This window comes from Lithobates pipiens, unplaced genomic scaffold, assembly GCF_037356315.1.
Source record: "Lithobates pipiens isolate NorthernLeopardFrog02 unplaced genomic scaffold, aLitPip1_a1.2 Scaffold_13, whole genome shotgun sequence".
In the NCBI taxonomy this organism is placed as follows: Eukaryota; Metazoa; Chordata; class Amphibia; order Anura; family Ranidae; genus Lithobates; species Lithobates pipiens.
In genome coordinates this window covers 352713134-352740405 of record NW_027507718.1, presented here as the reverse complement: position 1 = coordinate 352740405, position 27272 = coordinate 352713134, and the positions used below count along the sequence as shown (strand labels likewise).

Here is a 27272-nt window from a genome sequence, read left to right as displayed (position 1 = left end):
CCAAAAACTCACTGGACCCACAGCTGACCAGTGTGAATAGTTCCATAGGATTTAACGGTCATGCATTTTTCTTCTGCAAAAACGGAAGAGTGATCAATGTGAAAGCCTAAGTTCAATTTTAAGACCAGGTTACATTCATAATATGTAACATGGTGAAAAGCAGATGCATGTGTTATACTCACCTGATCAGTATCCATTTTCTAATCAGGAAAGCTCCAGATCCTGCAGCACTTGAACTTGCTGAAAATGCATGGACTTATTTTAAAGCAGAAAACACAAGCCAACCATGTTCCACAGTCCCAAATTTTATAACAGACTAGCAGGCCAAAACAATTTCAGTGTTCAGGTTATACAGAACAGGAGCACACAATAAGGTTGATTTATTAAATGTAGGAGTGCAAAATCTGGTGCAGATGTGCATGGTGGCTAATTAGCTTCTAACTTCAGCTTGTTTAATTAGGGCCCTTTCACACTTGTGCGATTTTTCCTGCAACTTTGGACATCAGAGTAGCATGACAAATCGTACCCCATGATTCCCAATGATAACCATTCATATCTGTGCGACTTCAAGTCACACCGACTTCAAAGTAGTCCCTGTACCACTTTAGTCCGATTTTGATGTGAGTTGAGGTCCAAGGACATGAAGTTTACACAGGCATGCCCTGAAATCGAGTAAAGAAAAAAAACAGGAAGCTGATTGGTTCTTATGCAGAGCTGTACCAGATTTTGCACTCTCCAGTTTTGTTAAATCAACCTGAATATGGCAACCTGCCGGCTAGAATTATTAACCTTCATATCAAAGAATTTGAGCTGCCATTGTTTGGCGTGTTTGGTAGCCTTTGCATGCCAGTCATTTCCTCTGCTGAAGGAATGGAATTGCATACCCTGGGATGCGAGACCCTTTATTAATTTTGATACTAAAGGCTATATTCACCCCTGACTGTATGAGAGCATCTTTCAACATAGGATATGGAAATTAGAGCTCTAAATCTGTGTTTTCATATACATCTATCACGTTGATTTGGACTAAGTTTTAATAAACATTTTTTTTTTTATGTACTAACAACTATATATTTTTTATTTTTATTAATACTTTCGTTGTGTGTGTTGATACATTTTCACCCCCCCTACTCCAGTCTCCAGTTTGGTGTCCTGGGGTTTAATTTCGTCATTTTTAGTCTGCCTTCTGAAAACTTGCTATGTATCCCAGCGCACCTTTGTCATCAGCATTACTTGCAAAGTGTTTTTAAAATAAAGTGTTGTAAAGCCAGTGGTGGAAAAAAAGTTTGTGAAAACAATTATGGGAGGCATACAGATTACAGCCCAACAATCTAAAACATTTTTCATTTTTTGAACATTGCCTTTTTTGCAAGTGGTAAAGAATCAATCTCTGATTTTCACTGGATAGGAAGTGGGGGGGGGGGGGGGGGGGGATCTCTTCATTGGGACAACAGACAGCAATACAAACCTGACAGAAGATCCTTGCCTTTGTCACGTCAAAGAAAAATAACTTGTCAATGAATCGACTATAAAACTCTGTTATTATATTTATTTAATTCCCAGCTTTATACAAACTGGATGTAGAAGCATAAACATAGTACATTTCTACCATTTTCAACAAAAATATAACCAATATGTACAATTATTGTATTAAAAATACAAAAGGATACAGACTCTACCAATGTCTTTCTAAAAGACATACAGGTACAAGTAGTATCAAAAGCATGATGAAATCAACAGTTAGTTGTACATTCTGCACTTGACATCACAGAGCAAACTGAGGTTAGCGGTCCTATATTCTACCGTTATATGATGCTGAGAACGTTTGTGCAATGTGTCACCGAGCTGGGCTTCTGTCTGCTTAGATGCACAAGCTCCATCGCCTACATAAAATTAAAAAAGCTGGCAAATAAATGTATGTTACATGTAAAATTACATAGGCATAACTGACATTGTGAAGTAGTAAGGTAGACAAAAGCCATGGTAACAGGATAAAGATTCATTAAATAAAGCACTGATGTTATTATAAACAGTGAAAAAACACTGCATTCTGTTTCATCGTTTTCTTTAAAGTTGTATACATACATATATATATATGTTTAACCACTGATCAATATGATCAGCTCAGCTCAAATGGAAAAAAAAAATAATAATATTCATAATAATCCAAGATCACAAGTTCCTCACACAGGAGTTTAACTCGGATTGGCAGCCTTCAGATATCCGGAGTCTGTGCAAAGGGAGTAGATGGCGATCTGAGTCATGGAGGTGTGCAATAGCAGCTGTGAGCAGGTAAATGCTACACGTTGGTCTTCTCTACAAGTGCAGTGTCCAACAATGGCCAATCTGACCAGTCCGCCTCCCATCTACATGAATGTGCTGCGTCATTATGGATGGTCTAGAAAAAAACATGACTATGATGGATGAAGAGGTTTCCGTTTTCAGATGAGCAATGAGAGAGCTTGTATTTAATAACTACTAATAGCATTTGTTGAGAGTCCCAAGCTGCCATCACTTTAATATAATCCAGTTCTTTTATCAGAATTAAAAATCTCTATATAAACATAAAAATAATTCATAACTTATGTGTGAAATAACACTGTAAGTATCCTGATGTAACAAATAAGCTCTCTGAGCGCAAAGTGTGCATCTCCTTTACCGCAGAGGACTCCTCGCGCATTAAAGGTATCATAGTGTAACAAACGGGACTGTAAACGAAGCTAAACCATCTCAAGAATCTGTGCACAGAGGTTTATGAAATGCAATCTCAGCTCACGTTAAAAAAGGTTGATAGAAGCACATGACTAGCTTGGCCTACAACAGCAGACAAAGCCAAGAAAGTGAATAAAAGTTAAAATGTATTTAAAAATAAAGACACCCTCACAGCATGTGGGAGTGTAATCAGGGTTGGGGTCATTGCTGATGTGGTAGTTGTGGAGTTTGGAATGATAATGTGCAAGGTCCAGCCAGCTACCGTTGGGTGGCAGCTTCCTGCACCGTTTCAAGCAACACAGCTTTGCCAAGGACAAAAAGTGCCAGAATGATGTTTTCACAGTATTTCACATGCCAGGGAGTGGGACAGAGGGTCTGATGTATCCCAGTGCTGCTTTAAGGCAGAAGAGGAGGAAACAGGTCCACAGGCTCCACAGTCATATGGGATGTCCTTTTGTGCTCTCCTTTCAAGGCGGCTTCTCCTATCACAGGGTGAGATGTCATCTTCACACCGCAGATACTTGCTCATCATCTGCCATAATAGAAAATACAATTAAAAATCAAGAATTAACAATTTAGATGCTTTCAAGTGCCACTATTTATAAATCTTGCCCTCCAGAGGAAGCCATAAGGATGGTGGCGTAACGCATAGAGGTAGAGCCTGATTGTGGAAGTGACGCTATTACGTGAGACCTGCTGGATTTTTACCGTACATGCTGTTTTTATATTTGAATAAATGTGAGTGCAATTTATGAAGTTGGGTTTGTGAGGATTATACAAGACTAGTACGCTGCACTATTGGAAGCATTCTTGTCTTTTCATATTTGCTTTGAGCTGCTGGTGATTAGTGTGGAGCCATTTCCTAAGGAACATCAGTTATTATCCAGAGTGCATTTGACCTGGTTTAGGGTATAATAAGCAGGTGAGCTTGCATTGCACCTGGTAAAAGGAGCACAAGTCACTGAATTTTTTGTGATGCACGCCCTTCACAGCGAAGTTTGTTATACCCTGGCTTTAGGACGATCACCATTTATTTAATATGATCATGGACCTTTATGAACCTTTAAGAATTTATGCTTATATGGATTGTTTTGTATTATTTTGGCACTGACACTTATTCGTTGTTAGCAGCACTGTCATATATTATATCATATTGCGGTCATAGTGGGCACACCTAGGTGATAGCTGCAGCCTTTCCAATTAATATTTTAAATTTTTACTTACCACTAGGGGGCAGCATGCATCTATTTCATTATTCACTGTTTATCAATAGCTTCAACAATAACGTCTCTAGGTTTTGTGAACTGTAAAAGTAAACTTGTCCTAGGGCCATGTCACACTAATGACCCTGATGCTTGTAACAACTAGCCAGCAACAGGATCACTATAAAGAGAAAATACTTAGTTCATTGTGTTGCCCCTACATGGTCTGAATGAGCGAATTGTGTCTCCTTTATTTACAGAAATGACACAAAACACCATTGTTTGCTACCTCATGGCTCATCTGGAAAGAGAAGGGGCACCACATGGCATGAGGTAAGCATTTACTTTACTCTGAACAGCAAAACTGTAACTGTTGGATTGTTGACAGATCTGCTAGTGAAATATGGGGTTTATAATCAGGCCTCAAAGCGTAACTAAACCCTCCAATCCTTTATAGCCACAGGAGCTGCTATCTTAGCCTCTTTTTGATCTGCAATTGTCACAGTGTTGCACATGTGATCAGTGACGACATCAGCCAGTTGGTGGCTTGACAGTTCAGTTGAAAGCAAAAAACACACGTGATTCATGGCATGCCTTGAACATAACGGTTTTGGGAAACATGTAAATCAATTGGTTTTGTTCAGCTTCCACATCTACATATGGCACACTTGTTCAAGGCAGCCGAGGATTCTGAGATTGCACTCACAGCACTATAGGTTGTATAGGTTAGGAGGACAGAATGTAATGGTGATAAAACATTTGAATAAAGACATTTTACTACAAAGTAAAATAAACTAATGTGAAAATGTTGAAGTTACACTTCATGAAGATGCTGCTGAGGTTCATTCCTAGCACAGATTTCCATCATATTGGTGGATCAGAATGGTGTTGGGGTTGCACATATTTCCTAAATGAGAACCAGCTGCGTCTGACTATCCCCATGCATGTGCAGTGTACTGTCACTCTGTACCAAGCAGGTGCGAGACCCCCTCAACCAGTGACAAAACAATGTGTCCCATGTATGTGCAGTAATGTTGTATACAATCATTTTGCTTTTCAGGGACAATGTATTGTACCCTCCCTTGTTCTTGATGCTTCCACCCCTTTCAGACAGTAGTGCACTGCCACTTCTGCAACACAATTTTTCTATCACCAACGGCAATGCAGTTTCTTTACTATTTTTCTCTCACCACCTTCTGTGTCTGTACCTCCCTTTCTGTCTCCACCCACCAGATCTGCACTACCTGCTTCCATCAAAGCACTTATACCATGCTTATCATGACTGCACCTGTACAGGTTGTCTCCCCCACTGAGTCTCACAATGGTCTTATGATTGTGAGCCTGTCCTGCTGACTCCTGATCAAAAACGAAGACAAGGACCAGATGGAAGAATCTGTTTCCAGATTTAACACCACCAAATCTGCAGGGTCAGCTCTCACTCTATACCTGTACAAACTGCCCCCAACACTGCGCCTGCATGCTCCCACCTATTTTCATCTCATTACCAGGACTGCACCCCCCTTTCCTTATCTACACTACCTCTATCATCAAGCCTATGGAGAATTCACCATCATTTAGCATCTGTATGCCACACCTGCAGGACGTGCCACTGAATACCCCTGAACCCCATCTTCACACAAAGGTTTGGGTGTGAGGTTATGCACTATGAACCAATAAGGCTCTGCTGAAGTGTGCAAACAATTAAATGTTTTAGGCTGGGCCAATAAGCAGACAGATGACACAGGAAGCTAGTAAGAAATTATGGTGTCACCCTCTGTGCTATACATTGTGAAGGGGCCTGAGAATCACATTAGTAGTATAAGAAAATTACAAATATGTTGACAGGTAAAACAGTTCACATATTGTATACTCTATGTATTTAGCTCTTTGGTTGGGGTTCTGCCTTAGTAATTAATTTTAAATGATAGCGCTGATTTAGGGCACTTACCATCATCCTTTGTAACCCCTTGTGCCTGATATATAGCTAATCTTGGGTCTGCCTCATTTGGTTTATGCCACTGCGGCTTGTTAACGATCTTGCTAGAAGGCTGACTGTGTGATGGTGGGGATGTTGCAGGTGCTCCTTCACTGTCACTCCTCCGAGCCATCATCCTGGACCGCTGCAGTGCTACGTTGTAATCTGGTGGCTTTCTGGATAATTGTGGGTGTCCTTCTGCAAAATCTGCTATAGGAATTCCTACATATCCAGGCGGTGTTGGTGGTGGTTCTCGATACCGGCCTTCTTTCCGTGCTGTGGTAACACAATACACTACCATAAGAGACAATTATTGTCACAACAGAAACGTAACATAAAAAAAATAAACATAAAATAAACATATGTTCTAATGTAAGAGTACAAATACATTTAAAATAATAAAACAAAAGCAAAATGACAAAACACAAAAAAGGCAGTACTAAAAAAACAAAAAAAAAACAAAAAACGGTTTACTCTTTTTAATATATATTTTTGGAAACGCAAGTGCTCATATTCTTGAATGGGATGACATGCCAACACTAGAGAACCTAGTGGGTGATGGGTGATGCCCCAAGTCTATAGGGATTCACTGTGCAACTACGGCCAGAGCTGGGGAAGATTTTGCACAGGGACAGTCTCCAAGGTCATAGAGAATTAAAAAAGCATCTGGGAGGGGTCTTAATTAGATCAGAGGGCAAAACTGAACTTTCCCTTTTAAGAGATGCACTCTGAATTTTATAACAATGAAGCTTTACCTCTCAGAGAACGATCTTTGTCATGTTATTGACTTGTATTCTTTCATTTTCAGTGAACTGGCTGTAAAGCCAGTCACTAACTCTCTATGAACTCAGTGGCTGGCTGAAAGCCCTACAAAAGCTATATCACTTGCCCCTATTTAGTGCTGTAAACAACCAGTGTGCTGAGCAACATTTCAGCAGCTTTGAGAGAGATAGTGTTGTCAGAATAGGGTCAAGGCAGGGAATAGGAGCTTTTAAGGCGTTCCAGCGACAGAAAGGTGACACTTAAATGATGACTGAGAGATAATATAATAAAATAATAAGACAAATACCCATCTCTGAGAGCTAAGCACTACAAATAATTAACCTAAGATGATCAGGGGGGTTCCATTTTGTAGCAAGTGTAGGAATCCTTAATTATTACAGCCCCTGTTAAAGAAAAAAAAAAGGGACTCTGAACTCCTGCAAAATCAGGTGTAATAAGTGGAAAACTTTCTGTGAAAATTATTTCCAAGCCACCTGGATGAACTTTAATTTTGTTCATGAATGCATTAATACAGAACGAAAATGTTGTGTATGTTTTTAAAGTCATGCTCTTCTTACATTTTTACCATGTGTAAATAGCATAAAGATGCATGTATGTGAACCTAGGCTAAATAACAGTAAAATAACATTAACTCTGCTACTGTTCAATGTTACAGACCACTGGCATTTGCAAATATATAAATTATAATTCTTAATGGTTTACTCGTAATTTCTAAAACTCTCTGATAACTGTGTGCAATACTGTAAACACATAAATCCTCAATGCTCTTTTAAAGGGAACAGAGAAGCAACATAGTTATTCTGCTTTCTCTTTCAAATGTTCAGCAATGAAGGGCTGGTATATAGGCACACAGATAATCCCCCTGATAACCAGGAAGTTCTATTAAAGCGTTTTTTTTTTTTTTTTTTAGGTAACAAAGGATCCTGTTCCTTCTAAGCATGAAAAACAGCACGGTGCTTGTGCTGTGTAATTTGGCCCCTTCTATCACCTGTGATACCTGGCTGATCCTGCCTGGTTCTGCCCTCCACCCTGTAAAATGACCATGGTTTATCATGGCTACTGAGCCCTGACACCATGGTCAGTTTATGTGCCTCTGTCTTCCGCAGCTCTTTTGTTGCTCTCCCTCCTCCCTCCCCTACCTGTCAGCTCTGTGTGTGAGCCTCCCCTACCCTTCTAGCACTGTTCTGAGCAGTACAAAAATTACTGCTCACAATCACTGCCAGCCCCTCTGCTAGGATAACACGTAGCATATAGTGTATATATTTTTTTTTAAATCATCTTCTATATACCTTATTTATTCTCGCCGAACAGCGCTCACGTGACTGCCCCCTCACCCACTTTCTCCAATGTATGTACTACAGAGGAAGGTCACGTGACTGCCCAGTAGATGTCAGAGGGAGATCTCAGGCTCTTCCCTCCGTAGTACATACATTGGAGGAAGAGAGCGATGGGCGGTCACCTGACCGCTTGATCGGTGAGAAAAAATAAGGCATTTAGAACATGAATTGAAAAAAAAAAAAACCACATACACTATATACTACATGTTACCCTAGCAGACGGGCTGCCAGTGATTGTGAGCACTGCCTTAACAACCCCTTTAAATATAATGCATGACCCAAGCAGGTGAAGTGCCTTCACCAGCTCTCAGGGAAATATACTATTAAAAGGGAACTAGTGGGTTTGTTACTCAGACCAGTTCCCTATCATCCTAACATCCACAAGATCCCCAATCTAAGAAAGACATATGATTAATAATGTGATTTCACAAACAAGTTAATGAAAGGTACACACATTAAACATAAATGTATAAGCCCTACTTTATGATGAAATATACTACTTACATATTTAAAATCAAATCAGATCTAGGGCCCACCCTGGTCCCTTACAATTTGGACTAGAAGGCCTCCGCCCAAAATTGACTTTACAGTTTTGTATGGAGTTCTCCTTTAACATGTGTAAATCAACACCAGAATACAAAGCAAAACACTAAACTGCCACCTAAAATCTAAGGTGAAAGCCCAATATCAAGGCATGTAATGAGTATGACACAACTAGAAAATAAGCTGTTCTTACCAATAAGACCCTTTGAGGAAGCTGCTGTCACAGCTATGTGTGTGGGCACAGGTAGAGGCTTTGTCTCTTCTGCAGTTTGTGAGGATATGCTGCTTGTTTCTGCTTCAAGAGCAACGTCTTTTCCCCCTCGTCTCTTAATGGTGCCAGTGTCCCCCTCAGAGTCCTCACCCCAGTAGCCAGTGGAAGATGCCCAGCTTGCTCTGGACTGTGCTTGTTCTAAAGCTTCTCTTCCTTGATTGTGTCTGCCATGCTTTGTGCTATGATCAGAAAATATTAAATGGTCTATATGACTTCCCGAGGGCCAGTAACCTGCCCCATCTGATGTGCTGTCAAAATGAACATGGCCAAATGGCAGAGTCTCCCAACTCCTCTGATGTGGTATAGTTTGTATGTTGTCATGGGAGCCACTTGAACAAGAGGTCCAGCTACCTCGTCCGCTGTCTGCAGCATCCAGTGAAGCTCTATCACCCTGATCTTGGGACAATTCCTCCATGCTCGGAGAGGACAAAACCGTTCCACTCGCGTACAAGCCTCTATTCTCCACCAAATGTGAATAGTGCCTAGAAGAGTATTAAGAAATACAAATAAGCAAACAGTAATGGCTACATATAGTAATTCATCAATGCAAATTCCACACAACCACAAATGCACTTATTTAATTGAATTAATAGCTCATAAAATAGTGCAAGGGGCATAAAGCAAGGTGTAGCAATCTGTGGCACTCAATAGAAATCCAGCAATCAATAGAAAACCGTCTGGGATTGGTCTGACTTCAGAAAAGTGAATCCTGATTGGCTGATTTGAGTTATTGCTCTTTGCAATTAAAATGTTCCTCTTTGTACTCTTTTACTGAATAAATCCAAAGATGTTTTAAACCTCCCTTACACTTATGGTTTTGGGGGTAGGGGCGGTGAAGGTGGAGATCCTTGAAGGCATAAGCCCTGGAAGTGAGCTGCCTGAACCAACTAGTTATGGTCAGAGGCAGCTCTCTAATTAGGCAAATTAGGCGGTCGCCTTAGGCCTCGCCCCCCGCAGGGGCCTCGCAAGTTGCGACCGCCTAATTTGCCCATATGGCAAGCTCCATGATTCACCAGGACCGCCTTGCATTCTTGGCCTGAAGTCCCGGCGAATCAGATTCCCGCGGCGTGTGTGGGGTGTCTCCGTTCCCGCACACTCCACTCCACTCCGCTGTGCATTGCAGCCGGGATCTCTCCCAAGCTGCCTGACACAGTGCACTGTGGAGCGGAGCGAACTGAACCCGCCCTTCCTCCTCCTGTGATGTTTTCCTGTACACAGTGGAAGAGGAGGGAACGAGTCACAGCATTCCCCAAGAGCCGCGCTGGTCTGAGGTCTGTGTAATCTAAACATTAGCCTTGGAGGGGAGGGGGGCATAAAGAAGAGGACGAGGGAGGGGGGACAAGCAGAGTGAACTTGGAGCTATTTGGGGGAGAGTATACCCATCCATCCCCCCATACCATCCCAGCTCCATCCACCCCACCCCAATCCTGGCTCCATCCATCCCCCCGATCCAATCCCGGCTCCATCCATCCCCCCGATCCAATCTCGGCTCCATCCACCCTATCCCGATTCCATCCCGGCTCCATCCACTCCACGCCAATCTCATCCTGGCTCCATCCATTCCCCCATACCATCCCGGCTCCATCCACCCCACCCCAATCCCAACCCGGCTCCATCCATCCCATCACGGCTCCATCCATCCCCCATAATATCCCAGCTCATCCACCCCACCCCAATCCCATCCCGGTTCCATGTTCCATCCACCCCCCCGATCCAATCCAATTTCCATCCACCACAATCCTGGCTCCATCCATTCCCCCGATCTCATCCCGGCTCCATGCATCCCCTGATCCCACCCCGGCTCCATGAATTCCCCAATCCCATCTTTGCTCCCTCCATCCCCCCAATCCCATCTCGGCTCCCTCCACCCCCCATCCCATCCTGGCTCCCTCCATCTCCCTGATCCCCTTTCCGGCTCCATCTTCCACCCCAATCGCATCCTAGCTCTATCCATCCACCATTCCCATTCCAGCTCTATCCATCCACCATTCCCATTCTGGCTCCATCCATTCCCCGATCCCATCCCAGCTCTATCCCCCCCCGATCCCATCCAGGCTCCATGCATCCCCCAATCCCATCTCTGCTCCCACCATCCCCCCAATCCCATCTCGGCTCCCTCCATCCCCCCAATCCCATCTCGGCTCCCTCCATCCCCCCAATCCCATCTCCGCTCCCTCCATCCCCCCAATCCCATCTCGGCTCCCTCCATCCCCCCAATCCCATCTCGGCCCCCTCCATCCCCCCAATCCCATCTCGGCTCCCTCCATCCCCCCAATCCCATCTCGGGTCCCTCCATCCCCCCAATCCCATCTCGGCTACCTCCATCCCCCCAATCCCATCTCGGCTCCCTCCATCCCCCCAATCCAATCCTGGCTCCCTCCATCCCCCTGATCCCCTCCCGGCTCCATCTACCACCCCAATCCCATCCTAGCTCTATCCATCTCCCATTCTGATGCTGGCTCCATCCATTCCCCCGATCCCATTCCAGCTCTATCCCCCCCCCCCCCCCCCATCCCATCCCTGCTCCATCCATTGTGACAGGTTAAGGAGGGAAAGCCACACTAGCCTGCTAAGTGGAGGGGGGGGTGACACCATCCCTAGTGGCGCCACTGTGTGCTGGGGGGACTTTAGGACTTGTGCTACAAGGGGGCTTGGATATGAAATCCACCCCCCCCAGCACATATCCTCCCCCCAATCAAATAGATGTTGTCTGCCAAAATAGGGTTGGCATGCATTTGATGGGCACAGAGGCTGCATTTATACAATATATATATGTAATATATATATTTGATTAAAGAAGAATTGGTTAGAGAAAATTCTATCAACAGTGAATTCATATTTCATAGAATTTAAAACTCTTAATATATGCAATTTATACAGTTAATTTTTATCGCTTGAATTATTTTTCCCATTATGGATGTGAATGGGGCCTTGTGTCTCAGATTTGCCTAAGGCCTCACAAAGCCTAGAACCGCCTCTGGTTATGGTGGAAGAGGAAGCAGGATAACATAATTTTTTTTTTTTGGTTTGGACCCTCAAAAGAGGATGAAAAGGGAATCAGTTTTTTGGAGAAAGATGTAGCAGCTTAAGGTCCTTGTTGAGAGTGGAGAGAACAGGATTTACTACCAGAAACAGACATTTTGTTCATGGGATACAACGTGGCAAAGAATGTTTGGAGGGAAAAAATACCTTGTCAAGACTTGGCCAATCTTCACGCAAAGCACAGTTTGCTTGTGTGTGCAGAGGTAATGTTATATTTTGACAGCTTTTTTTTTCCCCCACTTCAGTGAAATTCCGCGAGAGACTGATTTCAACTTTCTCAGTTCAAATTTTGGTCTCTTCTCGTTTTCACATCACTGTGGGTTCTCTTCCTTTATAACTTTTTATTAATCTTTCTTATTTTAATTAGAATATTTTCAGTTTTTCATATAAAACAAGTGGTGTTTCTCTTATCGTTTGACAGCTGTTTAGTGCCTATAAGAGCCTGTTTGGCTAAGCAGATTTCGGTGGTGCTATTACACAAAGGCAAGTTATGCATCACATCACTAAGTGAGCTCATCTTAGAAAGCATATGACATGAAGCCTTCGCTTGTGTCTCGTAAAATGCAGGTGAAAATTCCTTTGCAGGGTCCTCTTCTGCATCCGCCTCACACTTACCATATCCTCCTCAAAGCGGTTAGGAGAATCAAAGTCATACTCCTGAATAGATTCAGATGGCAGACAAGCACACTTTGGGCCCATAGACAGAAGACTCCATGAGGGCAAAGTTTTCCAAAGAAGGGACCAAACTTCACCTGTCATGGCGGGCCAGAGTCTGGTTGCATTGGAATGGACCACAGCCCTGAGGCCTCTATAGCACCTTTTTGGGTAACTACATATATTGCATCACATGCCAAAGCGAGTGTCAAATGCAGGTACCAATGCTCAAACAAACCTTTCAAGCCATCCCCATTGATGTAAGGCCAAGGTACGGTTCTCAAAAAGTGCCAAAACTGCCAAAACTAAGCCCTAAGAATAAGGGCCCATTCACATCACACTAACCCAATGTAGTCCCAATGTACAGACATGGCAATTTTCCTTATTTCCTATTAGTTCGGTTCACACCACCATGCTGTGGTGATGTGAGCTGAAAAAAAAAGTAGTACATGCTGTATTTTTATGCAGTTAATTTCAACACTCTACATTACATTGCAATATTCTGCATACAGATGAATGAAATGTAATTTTTGTGATATTTGAATAAATTAAAAAAAAACAAAGTGTAAAGCACTCTAAACACATTGCACTGCTCCTTCACACCAGTGTACACCAGAGGCTGCACATTATACAGATAATAACATGCCCTGCTGATGTGTATGGGCCCTGAAGAATTTTGCATTCACTATCACTTATAGTGCTTTTAAAGCTATGGGCTTGTACAAACAACCATAATGGTCAAAAATAAAATTTATTAAAAAAATATATATTTACTAAATATTGAACAAACAGGTAGGTCCAATGTAAGCAAAAGTGAGATGCATACCCCATACAGCAAGGCTCAGCTTCCATTATAGTTCTTCTGTCTGTCCTCCCAACACCAAGATTAGTCTCCACAATGCTCACTGAATGTCGCTGCCGCCTATCGTCATGGAGGTGCATGCCATCAAATGAGGAATTGCTGACTATACTGGAACGGGAAGAAATCTCACTGTGCCCAGAATCAGAGAAATTATCCACAGTGCCGCTTGCTGGCATGGAATACCCTGTAAGATAAAAACAGCTATGACAACCCAGGGTCACAGTGACAAGGTTTTCAATGTACATTTATGTCATATTTAATTGTATGGATTGATCCAACAGAATGGCAAATATGAAACAGCAGATGAAAAAGGTAGACTCATAATGTAGGCTCTTCATTGTTAGTATAATTTCTGAGGTTACATAAAAGCATACACAGAATCTGATTTTCTGCTACTTATTTCAGAAGTTTACACCTTGTGTACAGTGTATTCACACAATATTATACAACTGCTTTAATTTTCAGAATGCTTTATTACCTTTTCTTGGAGAGCTCTGTGGGGAGGTGGGAGGAGATGAAAGGTGCGATGACGCATTGGATATAGTGTCCTCTGCTGCCTTCTTGTGTCGTTCCAAACTTCCTTCTTCTGATAAGGAAAGAATTTTCTTTAACGCTTGTGGTGAGTTGATGCCTTACAGAAAAGACAGATATGAAAATAAACTATGTGTAGGGTGTTTCTTTGGGCGGGGACATGGGGTGGATGGGGGAGTGCAATGCACTGCATCAATTAGCAGATACATGCAGAAAAAGATGTCATTACAGAACTAGCTTTGTGTTAAAGCCTGCGGGGGTTATTTACTAATACTACAGTGTGCAAAATATGGTGCAACTCTGCATAGAAACCAATCCGCTCCAGGTTTTTTTTTTTTCTGCCAAAGCTTGACTGAACAAACTGAAGTTAGAAGCTGATTGGCTACCATGCATCAGCTGCACCAGATTTTAAGTTTTTAATGGATCTGAAAAAAATGTTTTAGGTAGATGAGGACAGGTTAACTCACATACCAAATTTTTATAGACGAGAACAATCATTATAATTGAGGATCGGTCTACAAAATGTTTAGTATAGTTTATATTAAAAGGAGAACAAAGGAGAAGACTGCGACACATACAGGGACAAGTCAATGCCAGGAATTAGGCATAAGTAGCCAGAAGATAATTCAGGCCACTAATATTTACCCATAACAGGTATATTTCATCTAGATGGACTCATCAATAAAGAAGAAATGTATGTTATACTAAAACTATTTAAAATGCAAAGGATTCTATAAAAATAAAAAAAAACTCAGAAACACTTACCAAAAGGCGGAAGATCCTTGACTGGCACTTTCTTTCTGGAAGGATAGAGAGCCACAGCTGGCACCTGCAATGCTTGGTTCACCTTCACTGGCTGTTGCTGTTTCTGCTGAGTTGCTGCTCGCGGTGCTACTGGTGATGTGTCTGGTTTCCCTGATCTCTTGTCACAAGGCGTTTTTGGCACTGAGGAAACATTTGAGCTCTGGTTAAAATGGTTTGTAATCCCATTCTTTAAAGGGACCAGGTCACTTATCAACTTTGCTAATATAAGTGTACATAGATACACAGAGTGCACCATTCCTGCACCACATTCTAGCGTAAACTGTTTTTTAATGAATAAAAAGCAGTCCTTGAGGTTTGTGAAGCATCACAAAGTCAAGCCTTCGTCCATGTGATGAGCTATGCATGAAAATTAAGCACTTTACTTACATGTATTTGTTGAAGGCTCGCATTGGACAGATAATGTCTGAAGATTCTCTTCATCCATTTCAAGATCCAGGTCAGACAGGTATTGCTTCACTTTGCGAGCCATCTGTGCATCTTCATACAGTTTCTTGGCATTTAGAAAAGAGCTACGACGTACTCGTTTTTTGTGACCACCTGTTTGTGCCACATCCAGGACAGCAGCATTGGTGCTCCCTTGACTAAGTGACCTGCAGAAAAAAAGACAGGAAAAAATGAAATAAATAATTCGGAGACTGGCTCTGGTTAAAAAATAAATAAAAAATTAAAGAGTGCACTGAGAATATCATCTAAGCAACTTTATTGGCTTAAAGTGGTATTAATCCGAAAAGCAAACATTACATTGCAGCTTACAAATTATTTAATGTTATTGCTGTATTTGTTTTCTTTTTTAGGCACTTTAATCACTTCAGCCCCGGAAGATTTTACCCCCTTCCTGACCAAAGCACTTTTTACAATTTGGCACTGCGTCGTTTGAACTGACAATTGTGTGCTCATGCAACGCTGTACCCAAACAAAATTTGCGTCCTTTTTTCCCACAAATAGAGCTTTCTTTTGGTGGCATTTGATCATCTCATCAGCCAGTTTTATTTTTTGTGCGATAAACAAAAAAAAAAAAGACCGACAATTTTTACTTTCTGCTATAATAAATATCCCCAAAATATATATATAAAAAACAAACTTCTTCCCTAGTTTAGGCCGATATGTATTCTACATATTTTTTGTAAAAAAAAAAAAAAAAACGCAATAAGTGTATATTTATTGGTTTGTGTAAAAGTTATAGCGTCTACAAAATAGGGAATAGATTTATGGCATTTTTATTAGTAATGGCGGCGATCTGCGATTTTTATTGGGACTGCGACATTGCAGAGGACAGATCGGACACTTTTGACACTATTTTGGGACCGTTGACATTTATACAGCGATCAGAGCTAAAAATAACCACTGATTACTGTATAAATGTCACTGGCATGGAAGGTGTAAAGTCTCTTTTTTTTTTATCTCTAAATAACAAAAACATGTTACACTTACCTGCACTGTGCAGATTTACACAAAGCAACCCAGATCCTCCTCTTCTCAGGTCCATCTTTGGTGCTCCTGGCCCCTCCCTCCTGTTGAGTGCCCCCACAGCAAGCAGCTTGCTATGGGGGGCACCCAAGCCAAGCTGTAGCTCTGTGTAGTCATTCAGACACCGAACTGTGTTTCAGCCATGCCCCCTCTCTCTCCTGATTGGATGACTTTGATTGAAAGCATCGGGAGCCAATGGCAATGCTGTTGTCTCCTCAGCCAATCTGGGCGGCTGAGACACTCGTGGACATTGCTGGACAAAGATGGGGCTCCAGTAAGTATTAGGGGAGCTGCTGAACGCAGAAGGCTTTTTGTCTTAATGAATATGCATTAAGATAAACAACCTTCTGACTTTACGACCCTTTAGCTGCTTATAAAGACTGATCTGGATTTTGGCTTAGATTTGTTAGTGTATCTAAATCTGCTAGTACAGCCAACACTCCCCTCCCCAGACTGACAATGCTGCCGTCCTAATGTGCCCGTGCTCTCTTATCCAGAGTGGGGGCACTCTAATACAGGAGGCGTGTTACTGGCCTGATTAACAGGTGAAAACAGGAAAAGGAGACTAAAAAAAGAAAACTTATGCAGCCAACACATATGAATGATATGCTGCAATATAATACATTTTTTGGTTGGGATTTAATACTGCTTTAAATCTCTATTAATTAGAGAAGATTCAGGGAAAAGTACATGCATCCCAAAATGAGTAACCTAAAACTTAATTCCTCCCCTAATAGATTTGCTACTAGAAAGCTCTTGTAGTTCTTTTAAGTGCAAACTAAGCCATACAAACCATTCACTAAAGAAGTACAAATAAACATATATAATCGTCAATAAGAAAAGCTCATGCTGCAAAATCAAGATGGTTTAACTGCGGTCATGGAATTTGAGAAGTGGCTGGTGGGTGGCTTAATGACAGTTACTGTGTTAACTACTCATGTTCTGTGGTCAGTAAAGTAGCCAGTTAGTATATGAGGAGGGTTGGATTGATCACCATGCAACATGGACCTTTCTAGTTATTAAGGATAAGAATAAAGCAATCCCTTTTGTTACTCAGAGTTACCCACTTCTTATTTTTCCCACTTACCTTTCCTATCAGAACATATATTTTGACAGCAGAAAATAACCAATTGTGCATCCAAACACCCAATTAAACTGATAGTTTAATAATCATTTTGACATTTTGATAACTATAACTGAAAGTTATTGTAAACCAATGTGGGCTCATTTTGCAGTATAGGGTGCAATGAGTAAAGGCATGCTGCAATATCCAGTAACAATTCAGCTTCTACTTGTCTGCACCTTCAAGGCTGCTGAATTCTGACTGCTTCACACAGGTTCCTGTACATCACACTGAAAAAAGCCTAATGTAAGGGGCACCCAAGTACAACAAAAAAAAATCTTTGTCATCACCATCTGACGACTGGTTGTGCTTTATGCATTATGTCTCTGAGACATTTCCCCCCAAAAAAATCCAAAAAAAAATCCTGTCTTTCCTACGGCAACAGTGTGTTATCATCTGCTTGCACATCCTTATAGATCCCTGAACAAGGATTATTCTGGCCGTAATCAATTTTTAAATGGAGGGATATAAGAGCATGGGTTGGGTAAATCAGCAGTCTGCCAGCCAGAGGGTTAAAAGGTAACAAAAAAAAAAAAAAAGCAAAAAAGCAAAAGGAAGGGGAAAATGTGAATGAGCAGAATGAAACTATGAGCAGTAAGCATTAAGGCCATCAACAAACTCACCCCAAGCTTCTCCACTTCTTCTTCCTGCAAGTGATAGCCATGAAGGAAGAAGCACAGGTACAAAGACGGAGAGAAAAGGGAGAGAGAAAGATCACAAGCTCAGAAAGAAAGGCCCAGTCCTCAAGACAAGACACACTAGAAGCCAACAGACATCTTTAAAAGGTATGGGAAGTTATCGGACTTATTCTTCAGGATCTCATTACAAGAGACACCTATGCTCCACACAGCTCTATTTGCCATACAGAGTTTAACATGATGTGTTTTTATTAATAATCTCCATACTTCTAATTGTCCACTGCTGCAAGCATTTCTTTCCAAAATTCAGTGACCTCAATAATGATATACAATCAAATACATTTACAAAGTGAGTAGTGCCAAAACATCCCCTTTTACCTTCTTCCGCAGCTATTTGAGGGGTACAAACTGAACGGAAAACCGTCAGTCTCAGAGTATAGCAACTTGCAAGGCAAAGCATATGGTGGATCCTGGTCCATGCTCCTACTGCATGTATTGTAGGAAAAAAGACTTAAAGGATAAGTTCACCCTTTTGAACATGTTGCACCCGTATTTAGGTTGTAACATGTAACAATGTTCAGCAACCTCCCACTGCACCCCCAATTCCCCCTTCCCTGTGAGCAAGCATGGGATCCTTTCCCCACAACCGCTGTCAGATTTCATAAGTAGCATGGCTGCACAGCCATGTCATTCAGTTACTGGAATTTGTCAATGAATGAACTACCAGTACTGTGTGCCACCACAGCAGACAGCCTGTAGTTCTCAACTTTGAGGGTGGTGGTGGGTGCTCTCGTAGTTCATCAACATTTCCTACAGCTTTCAAACAGAAAGTCTATATATACAGAAGGTACAGTGACTCTAGAAAGTATTCACATTCCAAACGTCTTCCATTTACAGATGATGGAGGCCACTGTGCTCATTGGGACCTTCAGTGCTGCAGAAATGTTTCTGAAGCATTGATACAATCCTGTCTCGGAGGTCTACAAACAATTCCTTGGACTTCATGGCTTGGTTTGTGCTCTGACATGCACTGTAAACTGTGGGACCTTATATAGACAGGTGTGTGCCTTTCCAAATCATGTCCAATCAACTGAATTTACCACAGGTGGACTCCAATAAAGTTGTAGGACGATCAGTGGAAACAGGATACACCTGAGCTCAATGTTGAGTGTCATGGCAAAGGCTGTAAATACTTATGTACATGTGATTTTTTTTTATTCGTTTTTTATTTTTATTAAATTTGCAAAGATTTCAAACAAACTTAAGGTTGCCATTATGGGGTATTGTTTGTAGAATTGTGAGGAAAAGAATGAATTTAATCCATTTTGGAATAAAGCTGTAACATAACAAAATGTGGAAAAAGTGAAGCACTATGAATACTTTCCAGATGCACTGTATGGGCAGCTGAAGCAAGTGTCTGACAGGAGCCTGACATTGCACCTGATCTACTTTCCTCTGCAGGCTGAGGAAAACAAACTGACATTTTTGTACCTGCAAAAAACATGTGCATTTATTATTTTTTGTAAAAGGTGAACTTACCCTTTCATAGCAACAGGGTAATCTGAAAGAGCAGGTTCCACAATTAAAGTGGTTGTAAATGCTGGAGATTTTTTTACCTTAATGCATTCCCTGCATTAAAGGTACAAAATATCTCTGTATCTGTATTGTCCCCCTCACACCTGTATACTTACCCAAGTATTTTCTTGATCCAGCACTGTGCTTCTCTTTAGCGGCTCTCTGCCCACACAGGCAGCAGCAGGAGGAGGAGCCATTGGATCCTGCTGCAGTCAATCAAATTCTGTAAGCAGGGCCGAACCATGCTCTCTGTGTCATATGGATGCAGGCAGCGCAGCTCTGGAGGGAGCCAGCAGTTTGGCCCCATTGTAAGTGGCTTTCTATAGGGGCCCACCATGAAAAAGAGGAGCAAAGAGAGCCTGTGGGGAACCCCATAAGAGGAGGTTTGGCAGCACTCAGTGCAAAACCATCGGTGGAAATGCAGCTGAGAAATAATGTAACTTACACAAAACTCTACTTAGGCCCAAGATGGAGAGAAAAATAATGAAACAATTCTTGATAACTATACTAGAGAAAGGGAATTCTCAACATATCAAGTAATTGGCCTGGGAGCAACAGGAGAAAAAAATATACTTTCAGAGTAGCTTTGCATGCAGATTACCAAAATGACCCTCACTGAATTTCTGTCGCCTAATCTCTACATACCACAGTTCAGGAGGAAATCAAGTATGCATTCACATTTAACTGAGAAAACCTGACATAGTACCTTGTTCGGAACATTAGGGCAGGATCCATGTTCACAGAAGCCATTCTACCAACGTGCCGGATTTCTTTAGCAATCATTCTTAATTTTTCAAAGTTCACAAGCCCCTCCACTTTGGAGTCATTTCCTGGTTGAGCAAAAAATATTCAATCAGTAAATATAATTAGACTTATTCAATAAGGCAGGCAACCAAGCAACAAAGCGCCACAAAAAGTCTGTCCACCCGAAACTGAGAATTAAATTATGGTAGACGCCAGAGAGTTGAAATTGGCACAATGAAAAATCAAAATATACACGGTATAATATTCCTTTGAAAACACTGCAAGTACAGAAAAAAAACACTATTTATTCTGGCAGAAATCCATCCAGTGGGCTAAGGCTGGTCATAACCCACTGGTTGAATGGAAAAAAAAAAGTTACCCAATTCTATATTCTGATGGCAGGGAAGTTTGCCTGCAGAACCGGCCAAATTTCAATCCCTGTATGGCTGGGTTAACGTTCTGTTTAAGCTGACAACACTGCATTAAGCTGGCCATACAAGGATCTAAATTTGGCCAGTTCAGTAGGGATCGGCCAAGATATGATCCCTGCATGGGCAAGGCTGATTGTACCCAAGTTGATATCCATCTCCCATAGTGGAAAGAAAGAAAACTATCATCTATGGGCTGCTTTAGCTAAACTGAAATCCAAAAGTAGGACTGCCCATCTCTCACCCCTGTCTTCCCTTTCCACATGCATACGCTGATCTCTTTCCTAGCAAATCAACGCTGCTCCCTTGATTTCCAAGAGCCTGCCCACACATTGAAAGTTGTTTACAAGCCTTGTGATGTCATAAAGAGTAAGAAAATCAGTAGCTCTCTAATAAAACAAGAAGAAAATCAATGGATACTTGCCCAAGTTTTTAAGGGGGAGAGGGACGTATGATGGGACATTTTGGACAACTTATTTTAGAGATTAATTCAAGTCCTCTTTTAAAAATATTTTTTGAAAGAGACTTCACTGCTGCACATTGCAGGGCTTAGAAAGAGGTAGAGGGTGGCTCAGTCAAACATTTTTTGGGTGCGTTGTCCATTTTTATTTAAATAAAAATAAATTGTAAAGTCTGACGCAAGGTTCCCTAGTTTGCATTTTTATTACAGAATACGCAGAATTTCAGCCTTGTGCTCAGGTATTCTGTATGTTCCAGCCATGCGTCACTAAGTAGTGTCTAAATACGAGTACCACTCAGTAGAGCATTCAGCAGTGGTAATGTTTAGCCTGTCATTGGCTTTGACAGACTGCAGGCAGTGGGGCTGGATGCTATACTTGTGCCTCCTGGGCACAGGAAAATGCAGGGATTTGATGCACAGGGGCTGAATATCCAGCGTAGTTGAAGCCTTAATGTAGAGTAATGAATTAAATGGCATATACACTGTTAAAAATATAAAAATAAATAGCAGCAATGTGAGTACCTTCATGTAGAAAAGTTAGGTCTTTCTTTATAACAGGAAATAATGGGATGATAGGTGGCTGTAGGTTCTGGCTATTCAGAACATTACGATATTTTGCCATATTCCTCGACGGGTCAAAAAGGTCTTGAAGATCTTGAAAAAGTTTTTCATACTTGCTAGGCAGCTTTTCCCATGTTGTTCTTAGCCTAGATACTGCAGCCAAATTTAGCCCACTGGAATCAAACAAAAATCATTACTACATTTAACAATGTAAATATAAGAAACACCACACATAATAGCTTCCTTGCATTAAAGAATCATTACTGTATTTGTTACCGCTCTCTTCCTGATACCTTTATTTGGGCTACATTGCAACCAGTGACCACAGGTTAGAAATAGCAATCTTTGGGTCTTTATGAGGTTGTTAAAGTGTTACTAAACCCATGACCCTGCATTCACTATATCTGGTTTCCCACAGTACACAGAACATGGAAATGCAATTATTTTAGTAAATAAACTGCTAAATATCTTTTCTCATCAGTAGTTAGAGCGGTCTTGACTTCTATCAGTGTTCAGCCTAGCACTGGTTAAAATTGTAGGAGGAGTTTTCTGACTGTCCTATGAGACTAAATGTCCCCTGAGCCCCAGTCTGGAAAGTGCCGATTGGCCCTGTACTGATCACATGCACCCTCCTAAGAAAAAAAGCCTCCCTAGCAATGCACACAAAGCTGAGCATGTGCAGCCTGACTCCATAGACTCTGTGTTATCAGGAAATTATTAGAGGACAGTGGAAGGGGGGAGGATCAGAGAAGACAGGATCAAACAGTGGGTTGTTAACATTGTGGGTTGCCAACATAGTATTTTCTTTTTCTTTGGTGGGTGTCAGCCCTCCCATCCTCTTTTGTTAAACCGGTCAAACACTGACACTCTCAGATCTGTATAACAAAGTCTAACCATTTTGTAGTCACGGATAAGACACAGAAGGGCTAAGCAACCTCTTTTGGCAGGTAGTGTGGAGAGGACACAGGGCAACTGATATGATCAACAGGTATTTTTTGCACTTCTCAAACAAATGTAACAAAATGCTTTGAATTGAATATTTAACAAACCAAAAAGGAACAAATATGAGAAGCTCATTGTTAGGATATACATACACTTTAACAGGCCTTACATATGATATAGTGGACATTAGGGAGCAACTATAAGTATTTGCCACAATCCTTTACCTAATGATTGCAAACATAGAGTTGAAGTTCTTGCATTCTCTACAGTGCAGTGCTATCTTGATAAAATGCTTGATGATCTTCATCCTTTTCAGCTGGTTGGTTTCCCTTAAAATTTCTGTAGCCACCCAGAAGGTTTCTTGGTTAATTACATCTTCAAAGTTCTTAAGGTTGGTACAACCAATCTTTGACTTCAGTTTGAAGAGATCTTCAATGTATTCTGTGGGCTCAAGGTTCCTAAACAGCTCAAAATTCCTCATGGAGAGCTGTGTAGCCACCTCAATGGTACTTAACTGAAGCAAGGAAAGCTGGCTTTCTCTCAGCAAGTCCTGGGCATCTTCATCTGAACACAAGGTTTCTGTTTCCATGTTGTTTTTAAGGTAATACCTACAAAAATTAAAGACTCTTATTAGTTATTTAAGAATTACATAATTACCTCATGACAAAATAGCTTCACTGATCTATAAAACTACATAAAATAACCACACCTAAATTTTGTATTTTGTTTTTATTAAATAAATAGTCTATGTGAAGGCGACAAAATAAATGCTGTTAACTGAGAATTCTCATTTTTTTTTAAATAAGCTGCAGTGTAGTGCAGAGAACATTATTTGTATATACAGTACATATATATTCATATACACACACACACATAAATGCAGAATGATCTGTATGCCTTAACTTAAAGGATAAGTTCACATTTTAAGAAAAAAACTATAAATTCATATGTTTTTGCAGGTAAAAAAAATGTGCATTTAATATTTATTTGTACTAGCCTCGAAAACATTGCAATTGCAAGTGCCACGCAGGACTCTTAGCCCCCGTACACACGGAAGGACATAACGACAACCAAATCCGTCGGATTTTGTCCGAAACTTGTGTTGCATACACATGGTCAGACAAAGTTGTCGGAAAATCCGATCGTACGTAACGTGATGACGTTATTTAGTTACGACGGAACTACGTTCAGGCTAGCAGCCAATAGCTTTGGTCTAGGAATTTGATCTGAGCATGCGTGGCACTTTGTCTGATCAGAATTCTCTACACACAATTGGACAAAGTCCGATCGGATCATGTTGTCGGAAAGTTTTATAGCCCAGCTCTAAAACTTTGTCTGTCGGATACTCCGACGGAAACAGTCCGATGGAGCTTATCGCATTATCCGACAACACGGTCCGATCGGACATTTTCCGTCAGAATGTCCGACCGTGTGTACAAGGGCTTATAGGCTATCAGTGCTGTTTGCCCATACCTCCAACAGGCAGGCAGTTGCACACCAACAGGAAGACTCAAAGAACTACTTGAGCGCTCAACAGAGCTCTAGAAGTTCACGGAGAACTACAAGCCGAAGGCCGCAAAGGCTGTCGGGTACTTGTAGTTCATTGATTTGCAGTTATCATGATAACTGTGAATCAATGACGCACGGCCTTGTGGGTGGAGCCCCTCACAGCTGCACGATTTTCAAATAGTGACAGCTAGTACGAGGAGAGGATCCCCAGCCTGCTGTCACAGGGAGTGCTGGGATTGGGGAGCGGCTGTAGGATTGGGAATGTTACATTTTCCACCCTAAAAAATGGGTGGAACATGTAACATGTTCCAGACAGTGAACTTCTCCTTTAATTCGCTATCCATAAATGCAAAATAAAACTTTTTTTTTTTTTTTTGACTTGATGACCCAGAAGTATTATAGCGTTTTAGTACAGAGTGTTTGTTACTTTTGGCTCATCTTACGCTACTTTGGTAATATTTCCTCAGAGAGATCCTCAGTAGTTGCAGTAATAATAAATAATGTTACTTTACCTGCCACTCAGTTGTATTCTGTCTGCCAGCTTTGATAGCTGATCTGGAAGTCGCCTCTGCTTGATAACACCTTCAGGGGTGACAGAAACCTCACATAAAGAGTAGGCATCTGGCACAGCAGTAAGTGCAAACTCTCTGATAGCCTGAATAACCACTTCCTTGGCCGTAGTGTCTTTGCTTATCATAATGTAACGGCTCTGCTGGTCAGCTTTAAAAACTCGCAACACCTGGTCAGGTAGATCTGGAAAAATTATAGTTCAGGATACAGTATAAGTAAATCAGATGTCAGAACAGAAAGGCACATATGCGTTTTCTTGATTAGTAAAATTACGTTTTGTTAAGTTTAATAACTATTTTCCCTAAATTAACTTGAAACAAAACTGATCAAAGTACATTTCTTTATCTTATAAATATTGCTGTCAGGAGAAGGAAGAATCTTAATAGGAATCTTGAAATGTAAGGTAAATGCACACAAGTCGGGACTAAAAAAAAAAAAAAAATATCAAATGCTACCACTGTGTGGCACTATTGAGTCAAGAACCACAAAATGTATCAGATTACCTCATCATGAAAACCAGTTTCATGATTTATTGCAGGGGTAGGCAACCCCTGGCACTCAAAGCCTCTTTTGCTGACACTTGAATCCCCCCTCAGCAACTCAGGGAAGTGTCAGTGAAACAATAATGCATTCCAATTTCAGACTTCCCCACGCTACACCTGTACTGAGGGGGAGGCACTGCGCCCCCACACATTGTAAAAGATGGGAAACATTGTTTGATACTCTAACTTTTCTGTAGCTGTGATTGTCAGCTTTTGTGAGGGGGAAGAGATTGGGTGCAGTTCTGCTAGGGGGGCGGTCCCTGTTTCCAGGTGGAGGAGGACTGTCATTGGCCACTGCTAAAGCCAATCACAGTCCTGCTAGCCCCACCCACTATCTGGAGGAAGATGACTCGCTTGGTTGCCACTACCAATCTCAGAAAGAAGGGATCTCACTGTGATTGAGCAAACCACAATCAGGTAAGTTTGTGGAATTACAGTTGAGCTTCTGGGAATTTTGTTAAAAATTATTCCTGAACCTTTGTGTCACTTACTACTGAACCCTGGCACTCTGTGTCCCTATAAGACACAGCCAGTATTCAACGCAATGAAAATCACACCCAACTCTGAAAGATGTGCAGGGTGGTACATTGGTGGGGCAGATGAGAAAGTGGGTTACAGTGGTGGGGCAGATGAGAAAAGGGGGCAGACGAGCAGCAGGGTTACAGTGGTGGGACAGAAGAGCAAGGGGTTACAGTGGTGGGACAGATGTGCAGGGGGCTACAGTGGTGGGGCAGAAGTGCGGGGGGCTACAGTGGTGGGGCAGAAGTGCGGGGGGCTACAGTGGTGGGGCAGAAGTGCGGGGGGCTACAGTGGTGGGGCAGAAGTGCGGGGGGCTACAGTGGTGGGGCAGAAGTGCGGGGGGCTACAGTGGTGGGGCAGAAGTGCGGGGGGCTACAGTGGTGGGGCAGAAGTGCGGGGGGCTACAGTGGTGGGGCAGAAGTGCGGGGGGCTACAGTGGTGGGGCAGAAGTGCGGGGGGCTACAGTGGTGGGGCAGAAGTGCGGGGGGCTACAGTGGTGGGGCAGAAGTGCAGGGGGCTACAGTGGTGGGGCAGAAGTGCAGGGGGCTACAGTGGTGGGGCAGAAGTGCAGGGGGCTACAGTGGTGGGGCAGAAGTGCAGGGGGCTACAGTGGTGGGGCAGAAGTGCAGGGGGCTACAGTGGTGGGGCAGAAGTGCAGGGGGCTACAGTGGTGGGGCAGAAGTGCAGGGGGCTACAGTGGTGGGGCAGAAGTGCAGGGGGCTACAGTGGTGGGGCAGAAGTGCAGGGGGCTACAGTGGTGGGGCAGAAGTGCGGGGGGCTACAGTGGTGGGGCAGAAGTGCGGGGGGCTACAGTGGTGGGGCAGAAGTGCAGGGGGCTACAGTGGTGGGGCAGAAGTGCGGGGGGCTACAGTGGTGGGGCAGAAGTGCAGGGGGCTACAGTGGTGGGGCAGAAGTGCGGGGGGCTACAGTGGTGGGGCAGAAGTGCAGGGGGCTACAGTGGTGGGGCAGAAGTGCAGGGGGCTACAGTGGTGGGGCAGAAGTGCAGGGGGCTACAGTGGTGGGGCAGAAGTGCAGGGGGCTACAGTGGTGGGGCAGAAGTGCAGGGGGCTACAGTGGTGGGGCAGAAGTGCAGGGGGCTACAGTGGTGGGGCAGAAATGCAGGGGGCTACAGTGGTGGGGCAGAAGTGCAGGGGGCTACAGTGGTGGGGCAGAAGTGCAGGGGGCTACAGTGGTGGGGCAGAAGTGCAGGGGGCTACAGTGGTGGGGCAGAAGTGCAGGGGGCTACAGTGGTGGGGCAGAAGTGCAGGGGGCTACAGTGGTGGGGCAGAAGTGCAGGGGGCTACAGTGGTGGGGCAGATGTGCAGGGGGCTACAGTGGTGGGGCAGATGTGCAGGGGGCTACAGTGGTGGGGCAGATGTGGAGGGGGTTACAGTGGTGGGGCAGATGTGGAGGGGATTACAGTGGTGGGATTTGCAGGGGGGACAGTGATCTGAGGT

General features: G+C 42.7%; 1 protein-coding gene across 12 annotated transcripts in view; it reads right to left on the bottom strand.

Annotated features, from left to right (window-relative positions):
• Nucleotides 1-1534: 1534 nt before the first annotated feature.
• Nucleotides 1535-27272, bottom strand: part of RAPGEF2 (Rap guanine nucleotide exchange factor 2) — a 383922-nt gene continuing 358184 nt past the window's right edge. For 6 of the 12 annotated variants that reach the window (XM_077477128.1, XM_077477130.1, XM_077477134.1 and 3 more), the window contains 12 exons: nt 24697-24937; nt 22900-23283; nt 21695-21906; nt 20247-20370; nt 17951-17974; nt 15104-15327; nt 14678-14857; nt 13860-14012; nt 13346-13565; nt 8746-9305; nt 5863-6183; nt 1535-3244 (listed from right to left, as the gene is read on the bottom strand). In XM_077477128.1, coding sequence (XP_077333254.1) covers nt 3219-3244; nt 5863-6183; nt 8746-9305; nt 13346-13565; nt 13860-14012; nt 14678-14857; nt 15104-15327; nt 17951-17974; nt 20247-20370; nt 21695-21906; nt 22900-23283; nt 24697-24937 — 2669 coding nt within the window. In that variant the 3' untranslated portion in view covers nt 1535-3218. The remainder of the gene's footprint in view (nt 3245-5862; nt 6184-8745; nt 9306-13345; nt 13566-13859; nt 14013-14677; nt 14858-15103; nt 15328-17950; nt 17975-20246; nt 20371-21694; nt 21907-22899; nt 23284-24696; nt 24938-27272) is intronic. The other 6 variants (XM_077477129.1, XM_077477132.1, XM_077477135.1 and 3 more) reach the window with 5 other exon arrangements.